We start from the raw sequence: 23,937 nt of genomic DNA, 5'->3' as shown, positions 1-23,937 counted from the left end.
ATGAAATCATATACAATTTTGTGTTGTTTTTGCCGAAAGAAAAAGAAGAGCCACCCAGTGACTCGGAATATGACAGGTGGTTCTCCGGCTATTCCTCCGCCGCCGAAGCCTTTACAGGCGAATCGCGATGTTGAAAAGGGCGAAATTAAACCCAAGGATAACTCAGCAATGAGAGATGGCGGAATGGTTATTCTAGGTGCTGCTGCTGCAACAGTTGTCACCGCGGCTGTTATTGATAGTGCTTACAATGGAGGAGGAACAAGTGGTGGCTGTGGCAGCGGAGGTAATGGCGATGGCGATGGTGATGGTGATGGTGGTGGATGTGGTGGCGGAGGTGGTGGATGTGGAGGTGGTGGTGGAGGCGGTGGATGTGGAGGCGGAGGATGTGGTGGCGGAGGATGTGGTGGTGGTGGATGTGGAGGTTAAGGTCTAAAAAGTATTGGTAGCAAGAATCAATTTCTGATATTTAAATAACTTGAATGTTATGTTTAAATAAAATGATATTTTTATAATTTTTTTTGTTTATTGAAAAAATTAATTAAATAAGTTGAATGACTTTTTGTGGAAAGTATAATTGAGTGCCCTTTGTAAAAAGAGCTCATAATTAAATCACTTTTGAGTTAAGAATAAAAATTGAGTGACTTTCTGTGAAAATTTCATAATTAAGTGATCATCTGAAATATTATCTCGAATGAATATGATAAAAGACTTCCTATGATGCATTGAGCGAAATTAAGTAATTTTTATGTTAAAAAAAGAAAAATCTTTTTAGTGACTTTGATATAGTTCACAAGTAGGAACTTAAACTTGTATAAAGTTGAACAAGTATACACATATACTTTGGACACCACCGAATGACATAATACACGTTGGACACCACATAAGACACAAATTGTCATATCGGATGTCATATAGGATGTGTTGAATTTTTTTAAATTTTATATAAATTTAAGGGAAAATGCATAAGTACCCCCCAGCCTATACCCGAAATTTCAGAGACACACCTAACCTTTATTAATGCCATATTACCCCCCGAACTTATTTTATATGTAATATTCCACCCCTTTTTGGCCTACGTGGCACTATCAGGTGGGCCTAGCACATGTTGACATTTTTTTCAAGGATAGTGCCACGTAGGCCGAAAAGGGATAGAATATTATAGATAAATTAAGATCGGGGGGTAATAGGACCTTAGTAAATTGTTAAATGTGTCTCTGGGATTTCGGGCATAGGCTGAGGGGGTCCAAGTTAAAAGGCATAAATATAAGATGATGTCCAAGTTAGAAAGGTACTATGACTCTATGAAATCAAGTGATACATGTAGGAAGTAATGGCATGGAATTAACCAAGAGAAAGATTCAAAGGAAGTGCCACATATTTCTTGTATTCCACTCAACTACAAACTCAAAATTGTGATGACTTGAGATAATGCCTTGGTCTTTCCTCTTTTTAATTCCCTGCTGCAATAAAAAAAATATAGGGCTAATCCATCACTGGTCCCTTAAACTTGGCATCAACTTTCACTTGAACACTTTAACTAGGCTTTATTTATTTTAAGCACTTCATGTCACATCTCGTTATGTCATTTTGACACTTTTTATATTTTCAAAACCACATTTTAAGTGCTTACATCTAGACGCCTCTTTTGTGGAAAAATAAATGAATTGGTATGTGACACGTGGAAATTTTATTATATTTTTTAAAAACTTAATTTTACTTTCTTTTTTCTTTCTTCCAGATCCCAAACCCCATGCCCCCACCTCTTTTCTTCTTCTTCTTGCGCCTCCTTCCCCTTCATCTGTTCTTCTCCATCAAAATGGCAAGAACATAGGTTAGTTTACAAAGTAAAATACGTTGGGAGAGCAAGGGAAATCATACCAAATCGAAAAGTTTTTTTATGACATTTGATTTCTTGTGCTACTACGATTGGGATTTACAATGAAGGATATGTAAAATAAATTTCTTTTTTTTTCATCGGAGGTTGTTCTTTATTCCTTTTTTATCTCTTGAAATCAATTTAATTTCGTAATTTCAACGGAGAAAGTAAGAATGTAAATAATTTTTTCCATTTGAAAGAAGTTGATTTCTTTTTTTGTTCCCTTGAAATCGATTTTATTTTTGAATGTGAATCAAGATGTAAATTCGATTTTCAAAGAAGATGGAAGAATCAAAGAGTGTAACCTAGTAAAATATTGTAGAATTTTTTTTAAAAAATTGTGTGGTGATGGAGGATGGTAGAAGGTGGAGAAGATGGAAGGGAGAAAACAAGGAAGAAGAAGGAGAAGAAAATATTTACAAAAAAATTAAGAATATTTACAAAAAATGTGTCTGACGCGCTCAAAATTTGTGTAGCACATGTACTATGCTTACTCAACAAAAAGTGTCAAAATGACACAACGAGACGCGACATGAGATGTCTAAAATGAACAAAGTTTAGTTGAAGTATCTAAGTGAAAGTTGATGCCAAGTTTAAGGGGCCAGTGATGGATTAGCCCAAAAATATATATAGTACATATATACATTTACGACCTAAAAAGATTTAAGGTAGCTAAAAGTCTACAGTAGAGAATTTCCACCAATTTCCCAAGGTCTAATTAATTATTCGGTAGTCTTCAATCTTCTAATTTTTATTGAGTCAAGGGTCAAAAAATAATAATAATAGCGAACCACAATGTTAATGAAGATTGGATATGGATGAATATGCTAAAGATTTTTTGTGATATTATTTTAACGAAGTTGAATGACTTTTATTAGGGGGTACAAAACCAAACTGAAAATCGAACCAAATCGTAAATTGAGTTAAATCGAAAAAAAAAATCTGACTAGTGGTTTGGTTTGACTTGGTTTGGTATTGGAAAAAAAACCCGACTAAATTTGGGTTGGTTTGGTTTTAACTAAAAAAACCAACCCGACATTATATATATGTAATTTTAAAATTTTATTTTATACATAAAAATATTTTCTTTGATATAATTTTAAAGTATTTCTTATACTATTTCATAGTTTTTATCTTTTAATATATTATTTCAAGTTTAAAACTTAGAATTCGGAATGGTCCAATTAATATTATAGTTCATAAATGTTGATAATTATAATAAAACTTAAATCAAAATCAAATTAATACTAATGCAAAAAGAAAATCAATTCAACATTGGTTTAGACAATTAAAATACATAATCTAATTTTAATTTTCCTTAAATATTTAGTAATGTAACTAATACTTATTAAACTTATTTTAGCATGATTTAGTACTTTTAAATTATGATCATTTTCATTATGACTTTGCAATATTTATTTTATGATGATTTCATTATCATTTTTTATTGAATATTTTAGTGTCATTAGTACTCATCTCATATTTTGTGTTATTTTCTTAAGAAACACCTTAGATAATTGTAGTTTGGTTGGACTAAAGAAATATTTGGAGCACAAGTTAATTATATGTTTGTATGCACCTTTACCGAAAAATCCAAAAATCTGGAAAAAAAAAACCGAGGTTTATTAGTTTGGTTTGATTTATAAATTTAAAAATTTGACACAATGGTTTGGTTTTATATTTGAAAAACCCGAACCAACCCGAGGTTGAAAAACCCGAAAAAATCCGAATTTTATTAGTTTGGTTTGGTTTATAAATTAATTTTTTTTACACAAATGGTTTGGTTTGATATTTGAAAAAACCGAACCAACACGATCATGTACACCCCTAACTTTTATATATTGTAAAAAATATTTGAATGAAATAAATTAAAAATTGAACGACAATAATTTATGAAATCAACTGATCCATTGAACGAACTGAAAGAGAAATATTCAAAGAAATTGTCACATTTCTTTTCTTCCACTCAACTACAATTAACAATATCACAATTATGAAGATCAACTTAAATAAAGTCTTGGTCTAAGAAAATAAATTAAAATAAAATTTCTCAATTCTAATGTACTCATATATCTTATAGTACTGGTAATACTTGTTCAACAAGCTTTTATATAAAATTGAAGTTGCACTGCATGCTTTGATTACGCAATCTGGTGCTATAAAAGCATATGACAATTAATAAACAAATTAAAATAGAAGATGAAGGCATATGTTATTGCACTCATAGTATGTGGCTCTGTTTCAGCTGTAGTTTTGGTTTGGTATTTTGGTGGCCGAAAAGAAAATATCAGTCGGAATAATGTGCCTGTTCCTGCTCCTCCTCATGTCGAAAAGGCTGTTGTTACGAATTCTAGTGCTCGTCGTGACTGGGGGATCCGGGGTTGGGGTGGTGGAGGGATGAGCTCTTGGGGTGGTGGGGGTGGTGGTGGAACTATTGGCGTGGGCGCCAGAGTTTGAATTTGAGGAAGTACAGATGAAAAAGAATTGAAACTTCATTTTTTTCTGTTTCCTATTGTGGCAGCTAGCTACTTTTAATGTAACGTAAGTATATGTTGTAAATAATTTTTGTGTATTATTAGATTAGAGAAATGAATTTAAGTTGTATATACCAATGATGTGAACTGATGATATGAGCGGATTAAGTGTGTAATCTATGAGGGAAAGAATATTAATAGCAAAGCAACAACAAGATGTGTACCTTATAACTTGTAGCAGAAAGAATTGTTATTGGTTTTACTATCCGAATGAATTGCTCCAAATCTCTCTTTGAATTACAAGGAAACAAAAATCGTTTTCATTCACAAACTAAATATTTAAGATTGTATTGATTGAATATTGACAAAAGATTGACTTTTGGTTTTCTCTGTTTTTCTTTTCAATGATTTTTAACATTCCCATGTTTATGTCTTTTTCCACGATCTCCAAAGACACTCTCATTAAGAAACTTTTAAGGAGAGTATGAGCAGTTACCTTGTAACTGTTCCCTCTTATCTTCAAAAAAAGGATTATTCATTTAATTAATTAATTAATTAAATTGGATCGGATCAGGCAAAACCGAATCGAGTCGTATCGATCCAAGGGTGTGATCCATGATCCAAAACTTATAATGAGTTTAATTAACTTAATTGTTTTTGGCTCAAAGCATAATATAATATCTATATAAAAACTACTAAAATTTGACAAATTAATATCAAATTTTAACTCCTAAATCCAAAATAAAATTAATTTAGTATTAATCAAGAATCTTAAAAGTTGGACGGTTTAAATATTGGATGTGATTGATTTTTTATGTGGAGTTTTAATAAATTTATATTGTTATGTGATTTTTGAAAAATATTTATGCTCATCGGTAAATAATATATATATATATAGTGGCGGAGCCACATGTAGTTGAGGGGTGTCGACCAACACCCCTTCATCGGAAAATTACACAGTGTAGCTAGATTAAAAATATTTTTTTATATACATGTATATTGACATTCCTTGACTTCTATGCGATTTTAGTTCTTTATATTGTGACACCCTATCATTATTAATAAAAGTGAGAAGATCCTAACCTCAAACTTGAATTATCATTTTGCCCTTATGCTAAATTAAAATATTATAAAATATTTTATTAATTTAAAATTAAATAATAAATATTTATCTTATAATTTTTTTTAAAATATTTTCCTCTTTTGTTTTTTCTTATTTAATTTGCATAATTATTTTTTTTGTAAGTAAGCATTTTATTACCAAAGAGAAGTTTACAGCTCAAAAAAAGAAGAAGAAAAATAAAGAACTATTCCGACTAGATCGAATCCAACTAATAACCTTTCATCTCCTAACCATCTATCGATTACTTTAGCTTGGATAGCAGTTCAACATCGTCAAGTATTTAGTTAATTTCACTTTGAGACAACCTCTGAAATATATGTCTTGAATTATTCTCTTCACTAGGACCGATATTTATCTTCTTTTGCCTTGAAAAGCAATTTGGTTCCTTTCTTGCCACATGTAATAGATGCAGCCTCTTAAGACCATTCTATAAATTGTTGCTGCAACACTATTTCCATTATGATGACTCATTGCCACTGTAAGTTCTTCTTTCCATGCTTTTGCTAGTCGTCTCTGTCCTAGCCATTGTAATAACTTGTTCCACACTGATGTTGAAACAAGCACTGAAACAAAAAGTGTGAGATCGACTCATTCTCTGATTCACACAAAGGGCATACTGGATTAACACTCATTCTCCAGTGAATCATCCTATCCTTCATGTACAACCTTTCATGAGCAACCAACATCATAATTAGTACCGGTAAAATGAGCTCATATTTTGGTAATCCGTCCAACCCGTCCATATTTTAATGGGTTGGGTGAGTGAATTTTTACATGGATAAAATATGGGTAAAGTATGGATTAATCAAATGGTTAAGCTTCTAACTTTTATTCACTATAAATTCATGATATCACTAAAAATATTGTAATTTCTCTTGCTTTTTATGTTCTTCTATAGAACTAATTATTTTTCACTATAATTGAAAAGGTGAAGTCTTTGGCCCTCCAAAAATATATATTTTAAATGTACATTTCTTTTGTTACTTATAATTATATTTTTTTATTTGTTTAATTTTATATTAGATAATAAATAATAGTGTAAAATAAGCAAATCATGTATTAGTCTTGACAATGCTTAAAGTGCATTAAGCATGTTTTAGTCCTAAAATGCAAATATTCATTTACTTTGAAATTAAAAATATTTTCCCCTTGTTATTACATAATTGTATTTTATATTGAAAAGTCATAGGATTTTATTTTTTTTACTTTTATGATACAATAAAACTAAATGAAGCATTTTCAACATTTTTCATCTAAAAAAAGACTAAAATATTTTCTCCATGTTGAATTTTTAAGTAGAGTACTATTTACTCATGAAAATATGGGTAAACTAGTATTTTACCCAACCCATTTCTTACCAATCCATTTTTACCCATATCAAATATGGGCGAGTTGAATTATTACCCATTTTATGTTAATCCATTTTCAACCTGCCTAAATTTGACACAACCCGCCCATTTGCCACCACTAATCATAATGAACAACCATTTCGGGGTAGAAGGGGTATTGCAAACTAACTTCTTCCATCTTACTTTGAAAACACCCCTTGCACCAATTGGTACATCTTTTTTACAGAGAAATAATGCAATTTTTGGAATTGATCTTCAGTGTAACCAGCAGCTTTCACATACTCCGTAGCTTTGAAAATTTTCTTGATAAGCCAAGATGCTTGTTTTGTATTGGCCTCTCATGGAGTTCCACCCTTTGCATAAATTTAAAAGGTCATAAACACTCTGTTTAAGAAATTGTTTTAGTTAGTTATAATCATGAAATGTGTTAATATTAAATTTTGAATCCATTTTATAATTTTAGGCCAAGAAACACGTTAGTTGCACTATGGCAATTTTATATGTAGTACAAATACCATGTCATATACTATTTTTAAGAAATCCAAAAGCTTTAATAAATTTTAATATCTTAGTGAGTTCCACAGTTATATCTATATTTAAAGACAAAAAATTCAGTAATTATACTTCTCATCAAAATCTGCTCCTATTGATCTCTCAACTACGTTTATAAACCCAGAAGATAATACTCCTCATTACACAATAGCATAAGGACATATCAGTTACAAATATTTTCACTTCTCTTGAGATTTTTCAATTTTGAACCTGCGCTACTATATTGAAGAATAAAAAAACATGATTTTACATTAAACATCATATTTCAAATAAGTTATAAGCCTTTTCACCTCTCATATTTTCTCCAATATATATATTTCAATCCTATATTAACTATGTGTCCAATTTACTGGCAACATAAAATGAACTTAGGTAGGGTGGAGTAATACTTTTATTTTTTTCCTTTTTTATTTTATAAAACCTAGATTTATTGATTTGATGTCTAATTATAATTTACATGGATGGAAATTAAAATTATATAAAGTGGGTAATACTTTTGTTTCCTTTTTATATATCAACTGAAAATACTTTTCATATGCTAATTTCAAATTCATTTAGGCAATTCATTTATTTTTTAGATTAGTACATAAATATGTATATATACAAATCTAAGGTTATCATTTCTTTTACATGTTACTAACTTTCTTTGTAGTATTTAATTTATTTATTTTAAAATTATCATATAAATATGTATATATACAAATCGAAGTTATCATTTCTTTTATATATTTTAAAATTTGTTTTTTTGCGTTATTTAACTTTTGGTTCAGTAGTGAAATATTAACAAATATATTATTTTCGTTTTCCTTGTAGCAAGTTTACACTTTTATCATTTTATTAGAGTGCCATACTTTTCATGAAAGTACGACAATGCTTTACTATCTCCGCTACAGTCTGAAGAAGGTTTTAGCTTTAGATTCGAAGTTAGTGCTTTGTGATTGGATATAGAGTTGATAATATAGATCAATTATTGACTAACTTCGATATTATCAACACAATTAAAAGTAAGGCTGGGCATTCGGTCTGTTCGGTTCGATTTACAAAATTCGGTTTGATTTTTCGAATTTTGGTTTGAAAAATATACAAACTGAAACTGAACTGAAATAAATTCGATTCAGTTCGATTTTACAATTTCGGTTCGGTTTAGTTCGGTTAATTTTTTCAGTTCGAATATCATCAACACATACATGAAACACTGATGAGTATTATGTATAGTTTTTCCACAATAATTACATTTTGCTTTAGTAGCTCCATCTTTATGATGAATTTCTCAAAATGCTTCCAACAAGCAGCCCTAGGTCTTTTTTTTTTCTTTGAAGCTTCAATGTCAGCTTCAACTTCATTCGGAGATGGAGTATTATGTATAGTTTAATTTGAAGCTCCACTTTCACTTATCTTACTTCCAATTTCTGTCATCTGCGAAAAATAAGAACACTTTCACTTATCTTACTTCCAATTTCTGTCATCTGCGAAAAATAAGAAGAAAAGATGTAAGAACTTAGAACCCTACGAAAATCAGTGAGAATCACAACAAATTGATATGTATAAAGTATAATGGAGAATCACAGCCAAGAAACTTACTTTTCAAGTTGATGGCACAGACTTGCAGCTGTTCTTCACTCTTCACTCGCGCAGAACTTAGTTTGGTGTAAAATGTGAATTGTGATTTACTAATTTGTGAATCAGGGATTTAGGGTGGATAAGGATTTAGGGATATAATGTAATGGGCTACTGGGCTTTGTTGGGTTGAGCTTTTAGTTAAGTTACTTAACTCTTAAAAATATATATGTAGTAAATATGTATTACATAAATTCGGTTTTTTGGTTAATCGAAATAAAAAACTTAAAAACCGAAAATCGAACCAAATTATTGAAATTTTAAAACTGAAAACCGAAACCAACCGATTTAACCGAAAAACCAAAACCGAAATTAAAAAAAAATCAACTCGATCGGTTTCGACCAAATTATGCCCAAGCCTAATTAAAAGGACCGGCAATGAGTCATGAACTTACAATGTATATATCTAGGGTCAATGAAAATGCATCGGAGCTAACATGTCAAATCTATCAAAATATATCATGAATAGACGAAAATGAGCTTAAATATATCTATTATGTGTGAATGCTATGCACAAATTGACTCGTTAAGTTCCATGTTGCATATCCCTAGGTCCTAGTGAGTGAACCGGTTGGAGTCTCACGAGTTCCTCCAATTAATTGAGTCTTATATTTCTACTGTTAAACTAGGATCTTGGTTACTTGACTGAAAATAGAAGACTAAGGCCTTTGAGTGACTTTTTCAAAATATCTACACTCACTCTCAACTGGACTTAGTTCATCTGGGGTTAGGTCATACCTAATTCGTGATAGTAATAATATACTTGTGATCCCTTCTCCCCACACATTTGAGTTGGTCTTAGCCTAATCCAACGTCTTGCTATAGAATATCTAAGATTCTAAAAAAAATTCAAAATATTTTTCAATCGTTAATTCAACTATTCAAGGTGATGTGACTGTTGAAAAGGTGACTTGTCTATGATCGTAAAGTGATGGCAAGTCATGCTGATCCATATCAAAAAAAATATATTTTATCTCCGTCTGTGTTTTGTTTGTAATGTAACCCGAATAAAGGAGGAGGGTTTACTGTTTTGTCCAATTCTTGATACAAAACCATGGAGAATGCTTGTGCAAGTATGTTTTTATTCTACTATCATATGTAGCTAGTTAGTCTAATTAGTGTGTGAAGGTAGCTAGTTATATCAAACTAATACGACTTGGTACCTTCCTCTGTATTCATCTTGTAGTTGTAAGGAAATAACTTCAATTCTGAATTGATATCTGCCTAGTTGTTGAACTGAGAACTTTCTGCTAATATTTATGGCATATTTTGAATACACTGTTTGCCTATCAGTTTCACAAAAAAATAATACACTGTTTACCTCTTAAACCTGCTATCCACAAACTTGTCCAATAGAAATTTATTTCATGATCCAACATATCAAGTTCAAGTATTCTATTCAGCATTAAACTTTCCAAAATTGTCTAAAAGTAATAATCTTGCTAACTTGCATTGTCATTTGCTTCCCCTACTTAAATAAGTGAAACAACACTTCCACAAACAAGTAAAATAATGCAAAGAGTAGAAGAATGATAACTATTGGGGGAAAAAAATTCTGCAAAAAGGGGTAATTAAGCAGATTGACAGACTTGGAATCTTGAAGTGCACGCTGTGAACAGTATGGTGCTGCTTCCAATAAAACTATATGCTAATGTGGTTAGGTCAGATTTTCAAGCTTCTCAATGTTGAACTAAGCACCGACAGCCTGCTGGGAGCTCTCTGCTTATAGTCTTTTTCCAATGCCATTGCCGACAGAGATTGAAGCTCCGGGCTCTCTTTATCCTCCTTGTTTCGTCCTTTAGTCAGCTGCCCGATGGCAGACGTACACTGGAAACAACACATTAAGTCAGAATCTCCAAGGGTCATCGGCAAACAACAAGAACCTACTTCATTTAGTTGTGCGGCTTATTCACAGTCCATGAATTTTTAAAACCTCCAGCATGCGTAGAATTTAATTAATGCAAATAAGTAGGGACATACAAGGCCGGGACTGCAAGTTCTAGACTCCAAGTTGGAAAACAGTCTACTAACTTGTATACAATGCAGAGTGCAATGAGTGCCTTGCATCTTTCAGTTTCTTCTGTGTTCATTTTTAAGCAATTTCTTCTGTTTTTGTTTATAAGCAGTTTCTTAAGTTTTTAAAAAAACTTAGAGCACTTACTATAATAATTTTCTTCACCACTAGATCATTGACATATAAAAGAACTGGTAAATTCATCACGGGTTAACAAAGCAAAAGAAATCATCAAGCATTATTTTGTCAAAATTAAGAAATGGAGATGAGACAGATTCACTGACCAAACATATGCCAAAAAGTGCTCTGGTACTCTTGCCACCAGTCAAGTCTATGGTAGATGCATAATATTTCTTTGCCGTCTGAAGATTTTCTAGTCCACCAAGTGTATAGAGCACCTGTTAAAGACGGGATGAAATGTAATGAGTGATTATTTTATGGCTATTATCAGAAAAATGCATGCCATGGTGGAAGCAAGTTCTTCAGAAAAATAACATGCAATCCAAAACAACCTTATTCTTAAACAAACAGTCCGTTTGCAAAAGCAATGGTTGTTCTCAAAATCTAACAATTGCCTGACCCATTCATCAGTTGGGTCACTTCACTTCACACTATAGCTGTCACAATCCAAGCTCCCTTCACGTGCCAAGCTTCCCTCTTCTATCCCAGCTCGCCACAACCTTCACTCTCTCCTGTTCGCCATACAAACAGACACCCCCTGCCCAGCTAGTCACTCCCTTATCCCACCTCACCAATCTTTCCCTAGAGCCCCATCATACCCCTCTTCCACTTTATCCAGCACCCATTCATTCTACATCTCACCCTGACACCACTCTATTCTGCCTCCTCTACCTGGTCCCCATCTTTCCTGTTACCAATCCTCCCCACCCTAATTTCCTACTCTTACCATCATTTCCTATTTCCTCTTTCTTTCTTTTTTTTGTGTTGAGGGGGAGATTGATTTCATTTCTCCTTTAGATTTTTTTTGATAAGGTAAATAGTTTTATTAACAATTGAGGGAAACCCCATATACCAAAAGGATCCTTTAGATTTCTCTGAAGGATTTGTGGTTTGAAATCCACATTTTCTTTAACCATCATATCTAAAGACTTGTCGAGTTAGCTTCAAAAAATTGACACCCTCAACGTCTGCCATCAAAGAGGCAGAGGTCTTAGGCATTTCTCAAACTAGAAGAAAGATACATTTTGTTCAATAAACTAGGCCCAAGCCCAGATAAAATGAAAAACAAATCCACTCCGAGCCCAGAGTCAGCATAACAAGAAAATATTTAGAGAATCAGATTGAATTCTAGAAAGTTCCTCCTCTCATATTCTCCCTATTTCTGCACATTGATTGACATCCAGCTATCACTTCGATGTTCATTTCAAGTTAACTTCCAGAGTAAGCATACTAATCTGCGCTGACAACTTCACTACTGAAAGAGAGACACAGAAAAACTGGCCGAATGGTAACCTAAACTCATGAGCTTCTCATTGATAATAACATTTGCAGTTGGTAAAAATAGCTGCTAGAAAACCAAGTATAAATCAACCAACTTCCTTTTTATCCAATGATATAGGTGGATGAGTGAAGCTTCATAAAAACACCCAGAGTAGCATCTTAAGAGCAAGAACAAGATCACATTATTAATAATAATACCTCTCAAAAAGAAAAAAAGTAAAAAAGATGCAGGCTCACAAGATTGCAAGCTATTCTCAATGTATCTCAGCTAATAATTATTTTCAAAAAGCAGCGATAAAATATGACTTGAGGATAATCTTACATCAGCGTAGGCTAGGTGATATAAAGGAACTGTAGGTTGAGACAAGATGAGCTCCTCATAGCAGAAAGCTGCTTGCTTGTACCTATATGTGATATAACAGACAAACAATTTTCACTGGACAGGGCAATGCATGGATGAAACAGCAGCTAAAAGAAGGTATCAATGGAATAGAGTTGCCTCCAAGCCATTAGTCTTCCACTCTGAACATGAGAATAAAAAATCTTACATTTGCAAGGAAACATATATTTCAGCAAGCTCTCTCCAAGCTTCATGATCAGCCATGAATCTACCAAAACAATGAAAGAAGTCAAGAACACGTTAAAGTCGCAACATATAAGTATTAATATGTGATGCATTTAGATTCTTCTTACAAGTCAAGATACTTGTTAAGCCAGTCAATTGCTGCTGATGTATTGCCTTGAGCCTTTGCCATGGCTACCCTCCTCTTATGTACAACCTAAAGGATATCAATAATATACAGAAAAATATATTGCTTGAGCTTTGGAATCTTCTTCTTTTTCTTAAATTACATGAGAGTAATCACCGAGCCTCTGTACCATGAGCACAGATGTTTGGTCAATAATATGAGCATATAGATTTATGCTTGCACCAACTTTGTCAAAGCAACAAATGTATAAAGCAAAGGGCTTTAAAAACAAGACTCAATTAAAACACACGATTTAGTGAAAAAAGGTGCAGATAAAGAGAATATACAGACACACACATAATATGGACACATGTCGTGTGTGTACATATATACATATTCTGTGTGCGCGCATGTGTACTACAAGAATAAACTACTGTGAACATAACTAAAAATTATATGGATAAAGAATTTAAAAGACTGTGAGTAGCATAGATATTGTCAACGAAAGTTAAAGAAAACATTTAAAAATTATGATTCTGATGCGAAGATACACTTCTGAGTTTCTAATTCAGATTTAGTGGCTAGTTTTTTAACTTTTTATAAGTTATTTTGGGGCACATTTCCACATAAGAATTATCGATTTTACAAGTAAACTAATTGAGCGAAATTAACAATATATGGTGAAATGTACTTGTCTATCTCAGACCTGATCAAATGGATTTTCCTCCAAAAGGCTTGAGTAAGCATTTTCTGCCTCTGACCATAATCCCCTTGCCTCAAGCAACATAGCTTCTAGCCTACCTGAGAATAAATCAAAATAATAACTCTTAGCCATTATTAAAAGGTCAAGCATACACGGAGGGCACGGGAATCAAAACTACATACAACAACAACATATCCAGTGTGAATCCCACAAGTGGGGTTCTGGACATGGGTTCTGGACATGGTGGTGAGTACGCAACCATCCCCCTACCTTGTGAAGGTAGAGAGGTGGTTTCCGATAGACCCTCGGCTCAAGGGAATCTAGAACAACATAAAGGTTGAAAAATAAACATTAAGGAAAAAAATGTCTATTCTATATTGCTAAATGAAAATTTTGTTATTCCCAGTAACAATAATTTAATGATTGAGAAAAGGACTGATGAGCACTGTGGCAAAGGATGAATTATTGAGAAATATTTCTAGGGCCACACGACATTTCAATAACTTCTCATTTAAGCATAAGGTATCTAAGCATGAACATATGATCTATGTAATGAGATACACAGATACATTATTAAATAAAGGCAATGTTGTTGCAAAACGCTTTAATAAAACTAAAAGCAAAGTGCTCTCTTTTCTAAATGGATCATCAATAGTACTACCTGGACCATGACTACAATGAGAGTATTGAACCAGTCCTTTCCAATATCAGATGCAAAGAGAGGTGCAGAATCTATTTGTTACATATTGCGTGGATTCTCTACTTTCGCTATACCTCTTGTATTCAGAAGCTTCTGAATTATTAATATAAATACACTTGATACAAAAAGAAAAAAACTATTGCATAGTGTGTGTTGATGATGATAATGTTCAGCATTTTAAAAAAGCAAACATTAATCTGAGACAACATAAAATATGAACAGGGGGCAACCAAATCCATATATGCCGATTAATTCAGTCTCGGTCTTTGAAGTACTTATTAGCCACATACAAAAGAACTGCCCCACCAATGTTCTTTACTGATGATATCTCTGTGAAGAGATATTATTAGATTTTCCTACTCAAGAAGTTCAACTTCTTTACACTGTTTATATACCACCATTGCACCTTGGTCAAAATACTGCTTTAGAAAGCTTCATCGAAAGAAATATGTTGCTTTAAACCAGATAAATAATTTCTTTAATCCTATAACACAATATGTCACCAATACCCCAGAATTCCAAGACAACCGTAACTCAAAGTAGAATTTTATAACTGAAAGCCAAAAAATCAAAGCATCAGGTTCTTATAACATCAATTCTAGTTTTTCTTATAAAGGTCATTATAATTCATTCAGCCTGACAATTAGAATTTTGGAACCTAAAATGCTTACCATTTAGTTTGACAATCCAATTTTAGAATGCCACAGGTGCAGAAAATGCAAGCTACTAGAAATCAAGACAACAAGCATATCATTTATAGATCAAAAAGAACTCACCAACCCTTTTGCTCCCTGGAAACTTTCTTTGCAAAACCTTTATGCAGTCCTGCAGAAGTTCCCATAACATAAATTTCAAATTTTCGACATAATCATAGAGTGACGAGATTCATAAGAGAATCTCTGGCATATACGAACAACAGTGAACGTGACTTGAAAAATAGCTAATGCATTTTGGTGATTATGGTTGACTACATGGTCACATTTACTTCATTACTCGGTATATTTAACCACATAGCCAATATAAGTCCACCAATTGAGTAATTGTAAGTTTAACTCTGCAGCTTTATAGGAAATAACGGTATCTTTCTAGATTTGGAAAAACAAGTCAATTTGTTGTGACATCCTTTAAATATTAGATTGTGCCGGAATGTTTCTCTTAATATTACATACAATCAAATTATAGGTATGAACTCAGGTACGGTATGATACATTTTACATTATTGTACTGTAAGAACGATTGACTTTTGCTATCTAGGAATTTGAGCTAAGTAATCTGGGATCATTTGATTAAACTTCTATTAGCATGGCGATTGCAACTCAGATAATTAGAAAATAAACTAAATGGAAAAATCACGCAAGTCTGCAGAGTTAACCCCGAAGAGGGAACAAAATTTTACTTCGAGATCACAGGAAATATGTTTTTACCTTTGCCACATCAATAGATTGACAATCCATAGCTGCAACAGCGACCTGCTCATATAGGGTCCATTCTGCAATATTTAGGTTGCAGAGAATAAAGGTTTATCAGAGATTTCATCCAGTCACATGATGCTAGAACGAAGTCTATGGACCAATCAATCAAAAACAATAACAAAAAGAGAGAGATACCACAGGTCCCAAAACCCAAAATCTCAACTTCGACACGAACCAATTCTTCAATTTGCCACTTTGATGGATCCTAGACTACCCAAATCAGTACAAAAACTCAAGTTTTCCAGTCCCAAAATATTACCCAATTGCCACTAACTTGAACCCTAGAAAACCCAAATTAGTACAAAATCCCAAATTCCCCAGTTCCTAATAGTAGTTAATTTCCACTTTCTTCAATCGTAAACTACCAGACCAAACAAACAAAGATCAAAAACAGGATTTCCGTCTTATGGGTCAAATTAGATATACCTTCAGGTCCAAGAGCCGATCTCTTTTTGGAATCATTGAGAATGGAAAGCCCATGCTTCAACACCATATCAGATCGACGGAGCTTGAGTTTATGGACAAGACAAAGATATTCCCAAACACCTCCTCCTCCATTCTCTACTTGATTCTCCAATCTGTTCACCTCTTCTTCTTCTGTTCTTGTTACCATCTTCTTCTTCTTCTTACCCTCTATTCAATTCTCCCCCCTACTTCAAAGTGCTGCTTATGCTACTGCTGTCGCCGTGTTGTGCAGGGTATCTACTAGGGAAGGCAAGGCCGGTTTATTGGATCTGCTTTTGTTTGACTCCCCCCACACTGCCCACTGGCTCCTCTCTAATCTCACATGGTAGGAAAAAGACGATTTTACCCCCATATTTTATTAAATTGTGATTTTTTAAAAATCATATATATATATATATAAATCTTAGGCCTGCCTATGTGGCGCCACCACAGACGAAAATTCCCTTTTAATTTATTTATTTGCAAAACTAACCTTCCCCTTTCATGAAAAGTTGTGAAATTTATGAAAAATTGCTACTTTAATGAAGAGTTGCGACTTTTATGAAATGCTGTGACTTTTATGAAAAGTTGTGACCTTTCCGAAGGGTTGCAACATTTTCAAATAGTTGTAACATTTCCGATAAGACACAATAAACATTTGTTCACACTACCCTTTGTTATCTATTAATAGAGGGATTTCCTCTCTTTTTAAAAACAACGAAAAATTTGAACCTCTTCTTCTTCACAATTAAATATTTGTGTACTTTGCTCCTGTTGAGTGGCTCACTGACACTATTGCTTATGTTACAGATCCTGATATGTATTTTGACAGTCATTAATTTATGCTTATGTTCTAAAGGATAAATGATAAGATGTAATAATTTTCATTTTCCTTTACATTATTAATATTTGTTACTATGTAATCTTGTATGTAAGCTAATATAGTGTTTTAGTTTAATTAATGACTGATAGGTTTTAAGTATTATAAATTCCATGATATTAAATGCATGGGTAATTTTACTAGTATAAAATAATTATCATTTGACTAATTTATCTTTTTCGATAAGAAATTACTTTAATTTATATGAATATATATATCCTTGTAAAAGTTTCACTATATCAATGTGTTTACCTTGTATACAATAGTTACAAATTATTACGGTTAGAGGGGTGAAAAAATCGTTAACCATTGACTAGAAATATTAAGATCTCATAGTTCACATGCTTTAGAAGTTTCATTATAAGTGGACACTCAAAATTGGATGTTCAAAGAAGGATCCATTGGAATTTTGAGTATTAAGTGTTGTTAGACTTAAAACAAGAAGTTACTGAAATGAATATTTTTGAACATTTGATGTTCCCTTGTTTTATGGGCAAATCTGGTAAATCACCCAGCTTTAAACTCAACATAAGACATAATTCTAAAGCCAGAGTCATCTTTAACCATAGAAACTTTGTAGTTAATTATTTGTTCACTTAAATATTTGCCATTTCTAGACAATTATTTTTTCTCATAAATCCTTGCACACTATCTGCTACAATGGAAAAAGATTTGGATTACATGTTTTGTTCAAACAATGAAATGAAATGAGAAGTACATTTTTCAGGGGCTGCTCATGTTAGCTTCTCTTTACATATGTAGTAAACTATAGTGCTACCTGCTTATTTTCCTACTCTACAAAATTCCAAGGTCAATTCGTCAGAAAGGACAAGGTACAACAAGATTCTACATTTTGCCTAACCATGCTCCATTCTTAGTTCATAATCCTTCAACCAATCGACCACTACACAAAGATATGGCTACAACAGTCCACTTCGACACATTCTCGCTTGGGATGACCAAGAAATAGTCCGCTATACAGCTCACATTGATGAGGACCTACGCTTAGATTGTCGTTTCCGCTATACAATTTACCTCCAGCATTGTTTCTAGTCTAATTCTCTATAGCCTCTTGTGGTTTCAAGTGCCTTATTCTTCTCATTTTCCCTTTTATCTTGATACCGGTGGTGTTCAGGCCAGTTTGTGCATCTTGATAGCTCGAATATTCCACAGGCTATCTCCCACCGGCATATGTACTGAAGAACTCAGCCCTTCAAGGCTCAAGACAGGTGAGGAGAAGTCGCCTAGCAGTTTTCTGTCTCAGCTGGAATTTCAACACTGATCTCCAGTAGTTAAGCGCTTAACTTTTCTCTTTTCTAGAGCACTTCACACTTCATCTGCAAAATACAATTTACTTTTAAACTATTGTACTACTAAAACTCACGGAATGCTCATTACAAGATTATGAAGCAATTCTTGACACCAAAAAAAGGAATTGATTTTTGGCATGAACAATAATAATAATGTGAAACTTCCGAAGTGCCGGTCACATCATACCTATCGTTCTCTTGACAGTTCAAAGTAGGCTGCCGAAGAGAATAGTATTTTAAGTATTATAATCATCACATGTTCAGGCAAGGAGAGTGTACCTAGCGTTTGGAATAAGCAAGAGTATAGATCCTCTTGATGTTCAAGAAGTGGCTGCTTGCAAGCTGGAATCCATGGCTTTAAGGCAAAAAGTGAGTTATGTCTAATTGATAGTGGCTTGGCTCTCTTTGCTTTATGTCAAAATCAGCTGCAGGATAATACGAATAGGAAGAAGTTAGTGAGTTTGTGTTAATATTACAAAGTACTAAACTTCTATACAATACCTAATAGAGTGAAGTTTTACCTTATCCAGTGGTCCTTATTGAATAATACTTGCACGTTACATTCTACCCTTCTTATTCCACGAAAATTCTAGGAACCCTGACATGAGCAACTTGAGAAATGGTTAAAAGGTATTAAGATGATGGTCTGTTTTGAATGCAATTCAATGAGTGTGCGCATACTCATAGGTTTGAATGAGCAAAACATTTTTTTTTCATTTAATTTGCAAAAAGAAGCCAGATTACAGAATGCCATCAAGTGATAACTTCATTAAGTTGATATCTTTTCCCTATTTGTTTACTGATAAAAAAATTAAGAAATAAAGCAAATCTGGTACCTTTTCCTTCGGTTGCTGCTTTTTTGCAGCAGATTGTAGAGAGGTGGACCTGTGAACTCATGACACCAGTCAAATTGCAAGCACCAACAGCGGCAGCATTACCTGGTTTTATGGTAAGCAAATTCAATTTCAAAATTCAGAGGCATAAACACAGAACCAATGCATGATGTTGATAGCACATACATAAAAGACAGTTTAGAATGTTCAGAATTCATCGTCATTTTTACTTCGCGTATCAAACAGTTCATCCAATACATAATAGAGCTCCATAGAAGTATTAAAATAACATTAGTTGGTAGAAAAACTATATTTTCATTCTATCCAGCTTAGTTTTGCATAGGTTACCTCTTTAACATCTTCTATATCTTTTGAACTTTGGAACGAGATGGATATACTGTCCTTTATCCACCATATGTCTTATTACTTCATGAGCTTTAGACAGCTTTCCAGCATTTTTCAAGTAACTGACTAAAGTACTATACACCATAAAATTTGGATTACAACCCCTCAATTCCATTTCTTTCACCATCATGCACGCCTCATCAAATTTCTCAGCCATACAGAGCCCACGGATCATGGAATTGTAAGTAAACACATTTGGCAACTGTCCATTGACGATCATGTCAGTAAATAGTTCTTGAGCTTTATCAAGTTCCCCAGCCACAACATATCCTGTTATCATAACAGTGTAACACACAACATCAGGCACACAGCCTTGCCTAATCATCTCTTCAAAGAAATATTTGCATGCATCCAAATTACCGGCCCGACTTAGCCCATCAATCAAAGTGGTAAAATGGAGAATGCTTGGTTCATAACCAACTTCTTTCATGTGGTTTAGAAGGTTGACTGCTGCTAGCGGTTTGTCTCCTTTACCAAGAACATGAAGAAGGATGTTAAATGTGTAAAAATCAGGTGAAAACCCATTCCGACCCATTTCATCTAATAATCTATGAAACTGATCCAGCTTTCCCAGCCTATATTTCGAGCATAGCAGAATGTTATAAGTTAAAATATCAGGAATATGACCTTCAACCAACATTTGTTGATACACCCACTCAATTAACCTGTACTGATTTACACCCAGAAGGGAATGCAAAATTGCATTAAATGAATGCCTGAATGGTCTATAATTGAATGTCTTTGACTTAATAAACCTCTCTACTACTTTTCTAGCCAAACCTGCCTCTCCACAAGTACATATCAACAAATTAAATGTCCTAGCAGTTGTAGGGTATCCTTTCTCAATCATCTCATCTACCAATCTCCACATAGCCTTGAATTCGTCAGACTCTGCAAAAATCTTCATTATCAGATGGTATGAATTTGCTGTATGTCGGTAATTTTCTTGTTGACCAGACCATACAAAAAACTTGTACCCCAGCTTTGCACACCTATTTTTATTTGCATAATTTATTGTTTTCAAGATACCTAGAAGAACCTCTCTCACAAGCAGGCTTGAAACTGTAATATGAGAATTATCTAAAGCTGCTTTTGCATCAAATCCTGGACCATCTTGTTGAAGAATTTCAAGAATCATACTAGCCTCATTTCTCACTTTCTCAATAAAGTTGTGCCTACTTGCAAAATTTTGTTGGAAATGGCCTTCATAGCAGCCATTGATTCCAATAAAGTCAACATTATCCTTCATACTATTATCGGAGTTGATACTCTTCCAGCTCTCGTTCAAGTAATCCTCAATTTTTCCAAAACCATTTCCAGTGCCATCAGTGTTAGATTGTTGATTACATAAAAACCGTGAAAAGCTGCTAAAATATGAGAATCTTTGAATAACTCTTTGACCAAAGAGAGCTACAGAATACATGCTAGTCTCTTGAAAATACAATAACAAGAAACGATAGTGAGCAAGCCATCACTTTCTCTGCATACAAGAAAGGAAAAAGACGCATGACATCAGTTAAAATAACCAAACATATTATCATTATAGATTCCACTAGATATTAATAACTCAAATAAAATTCTTTAATTACCACTACACAACCTAGCCCATTTGTGTTCACTTAGCATTTCAATCTCATTATTCACAAGCATTGAATTTTTCAGAAATCATATATAAGAATTAATAACATCATTTTACATTTATCTGAATGCTTATTGAACAATTACAAATTCATGTTGCACTACTACTTAAATAAAAATTCTTTTAATTATTCAATTAGGCAAAGCATAAAGAAGTAAAAAGATCCTTCTCTGAGAAAATGCAAAAGTCCTATGAGTCTCTTTTAAGATAAGCATATGAATTGCTTATTAGAGAAAAGATATTTCATATGCATTAGTGGCTATACCTTAGGATTATCTTTTTTTCTTTCTCATGTACTCATACAAGATTATCAGTAATCACATCAGGTAGAATATGCATATAGATAGAGGACAAAAAAGAAAAGAAAAATGTGGCATTACATAGTAAAGGTAGATCATTTGATCATGCCTTATTCTGACATGAACACCAAATGCAGGTGACCACAACATGACTACTGAATGTGTTAAGGGGAATTAGGTAGACCAATAATCATATTAAGGAAAGATGCCTTAAAGGATCTATAATCTCTTGTAATTCTTAAGAACTTAGTGAAGAACATAACACAAGCATAATATCCATATAGGATCCTGCACTGAAACCACTTAACCGAGGGGAAGCATAAAGTATTTCGCACCTAGCTCAGGGCTTTAACAATCTCCTTTAGTTTCAACTAAAGTTCTCTGTAAGAATCTGCGGTATACCCTGGTCCTGGATTTAGGTTAAATTACCTTTTCTCCATCAAAAGCAACAACAACTCTGCTTCAACCCCCATCTAGTTGGAGTCAACTATACGCACCGTCATTTTTCATTAACCATTTCGCTCACTATAGGTATTTTTCATTCCAATACTTAAAAATTTCTCTTTGAGGAATAACGAAGGTTCTCCACCAATAAGGATTCTTTAAATTTCATACTTATCCCCACTGTCATATAATCCCTCTCCAAACTCCATCAAACACCGGACTTAGTGTAAGTGTATTAAGTTGTGCTACAGAACCTAGGCAAGCAAGACATTCTATCCTTACCAAATTGCTCCAAGTCTACCTTAGAATCTATCAATGGAAACTAAATCATATTAGAATCTTCAAATCACATCTCTTCAAACAGAGAGAAAATGCAAGAAAACCCCTGCACCCCACCCCAACAAAAAAACCAAAATACTTAAAGCTGAAACCTTTATCCCTTTAGCTACCTCGACAACAAATCTGTACGGTCTAGATATACATATATCTACACTAATGTGCAAATGCAGGAAAAAATACAGATCTTGTAATAAGCTCGAAACCAAAGGAATCATTGAAATAGCTCAGAAAATTGTGGAAAGCAAGGGAAGAAACCTACAGATTGAAAGAAATATAGGGCTATTAAGGAGGGAGTCATTGACGGAGCGAGCGAGGGAGCATCGACCGGCGACTACCGGCGCCGGAAGCATCGGCCGGCGGGAGAAGTTGAAGTAGCAGTGGTAATTGAGTTTGCTTGGGGGCTCCAACGGCTGCGCAGAGTGAAGAGCGAAAGGGAGCAAAGGTTAGAGTGATGCTCTCTAAGTGTTATTTAAATGCTGAAAATTGTTTTGTAAAATTAATTAGATATATTTTTAATATTTTTCTTCAAATAAAATTCTCTATTATTAGTTGGGTAATATGGCTATCATTTTTTCACATATGGATAATAGTACTATTATATTATATATATATATATATATATATATATATATTGAATGATTTCAATGTAAATAAAATAACACTCCATACTAATAACATTTGTATTAAAATTAAAAAAACAAAAATATTCATTATGATTTCACTTATTTTAGTTACCTAACTTTATAAATCTCTAGTATCAATTTCAATGGTAAAAGATATTAAGAAAGAATTTTCAAATTTAGAAAGTAAAAGCAATATTTTGTATCATTTTATCCTGTATTATAATTTATATAGTAGTAAACTTTGTGGTAAATTTGTTCTTTGTTTGAGATTATTAGAATTTATATTTATTTTTTCAACATACTTATTATTATGAGAAATGAAAAAGAAAATGGAAATACAGTTACAATTTTTTTTTTTATGAAAAGTGAAGATTATTATGTTACATAGTATTAATTCATGGTGTATTTGTTTATTTTATAATTCCACCTTTTTAGATCAACGCCTATGTTTTTTGGCTTATTTCTCATGATAAATCCTTTCAGAAAAATAATTGGAAAAAAAACAAAATATGCATCTGCTTAAATTTTAAACCATAATTGAGAAAAAAAAACACAGAAATATGTCCAGGAGGTGTACATATAGACCGATGAAAGAATTCAGTCAATTAGAACAAACACTATGAAACAAAGATGATATAGTATTAAACAAAGTAGAATTCATGATAAATTACACCAAAATAAAATCTTGATA

General features: G+C 33.1%; 3 protein-coding genes across 3 annotated transcripts; 1 reads left to right on the top strand and 2 right to left on the bottom strand.

The window, feature by feature from the left end:
- On the top strand, positions 1–426 carry LOC125816574 (uncharacterized). The gene is made up of 2 exons (XM_049496187.1): positions 1–238; positions 335–426. Exons 1-2 carry the CDS (start codon positions 1–3, stop codon positions 424–426), a joined length of 330 nt encoding a protein of 109 aa, XP_049352144.1.
- Positions 427–10,336: 9,910 nt separating this feature from the next.
- Positions 10,337–16,797, bottom strand: LOC125815902 (uncharacterized). The gene is made up of 9 exons (XM_049495475.1): positions 16,457–16,797; positions 15,983–16,047; positions 15,335–15,383; positions 13,862–13,956; positions 13,160–13,245; positions 13,015–13,074; positions 12,789–12,870; positions 11,290–11,403; positions 10,337–10,818 (listed from the first exon to the last, which is right to left on the bottom strand). The coding sequence occupies exons 1-9, from the start codon at positions 16,641–16,643 to the stop codon at positions 10,654–10,656; spliced, it is 903 nt and encodes a 300-aa protein (XP_049351432.1). The 5' UTR covers positions 16,644–16,797; the 3' UTR covers positions 10,337–10,653.
- A 2,398-nt stretch (positions 16,798–19,195) lies between these two features.
- LOC125815890 (pentatricopeptide repeat-containing protein At3g60050-like) lies at positions 19,196–23,040 on the bottom strand. The gene is made up of 4 exons (XM_049495458.1): positions 22,883–23,040; positions 19,846–21,382; positions 19,501–19,602; positions 19,196–19,262 (listed from the first exon to the last, which is right to left on the bottom strand). The coding sequence occupies exon 2, from the start codon at positions 21,323–21,325 to the stop codon at positions 19,850–19,852; it is 1,476 nt and encodes a 491-aa protein (XP_049351415.1). The 5' UTR covers positions 21,326–21,382; positions 22,883–23,040; the 3' UTR covers positions 19,196–19,262; positions 19,501–19,602; positions 19,846–19,849.
- Positions 23,041–23,937: the final 897 nt, after the last annotated feature.

This window comes from Solanum verrucosum, unplaced genomic scaffold (genome assembly GCF_900185275.1).
Source record: "Solanum verrucosum unplaced genomic scaffold, falcon-dt-bn FXZP01000261.1, whole genome shotgun sequence".
Classification (NCBI taxonomy): domain Eukaryota; kingdom Viridiplantae; phylum Streptophyta; class Magnoliopsida; order Solanales; family Solanaceae; genus Solanum; species Solanum verrucosum.
The sequence above is the reverse complement of the archived record's forward strand: the minus strand, read 5'-3'. Positions and strand labels throughout refer to the sequence as shown.

Bases quoted from the DNA above. Each gene is read 5' to 3' on its own strand.
- LOC125816574 (XM_049496187.1), top strand. From the start codon at position 1: ATGAAATCATATACAATTTTGTGTTGTTTTTGCCGAAAGAAAAAGAAG. The intron at 239-334 runs GTGCTTACAATG...GTGGTGGCGGAG, and splicing joins CACCGCGGCTGTTATTGATA to GTGGTGGATGTGGAGGTGGT.
- LOC125815902 (XM_049495475.1), bottom strand. From the start codon at position 16,643: ATGGTAACAAGAACAGAAGAAGAAGAGGTGAACAGATTGGAGAATCAA. The intron at 12,871-13,014 runs GTAAGATTTTTT...TATCACATATAG, and splicing joins ATATATGTTTCCTTGCAAAT to GTACAAGCAAGCAGCTTTCT. The intron at 11,404-12,788 runs GTAAGATTATCC...CGTCTTTAACAG, and splicing joins ATCACCTAGCCTACGCTGAT to GTGCTCTATACACTTGGTGG.
- LOC125815890 (XM_049495458.1), bottom strand. From the start codon at position 21,325: ATGTATTCTGTAGCTCTCTTTGGTCAAAGAGTTATTCAAAGATTCTCA.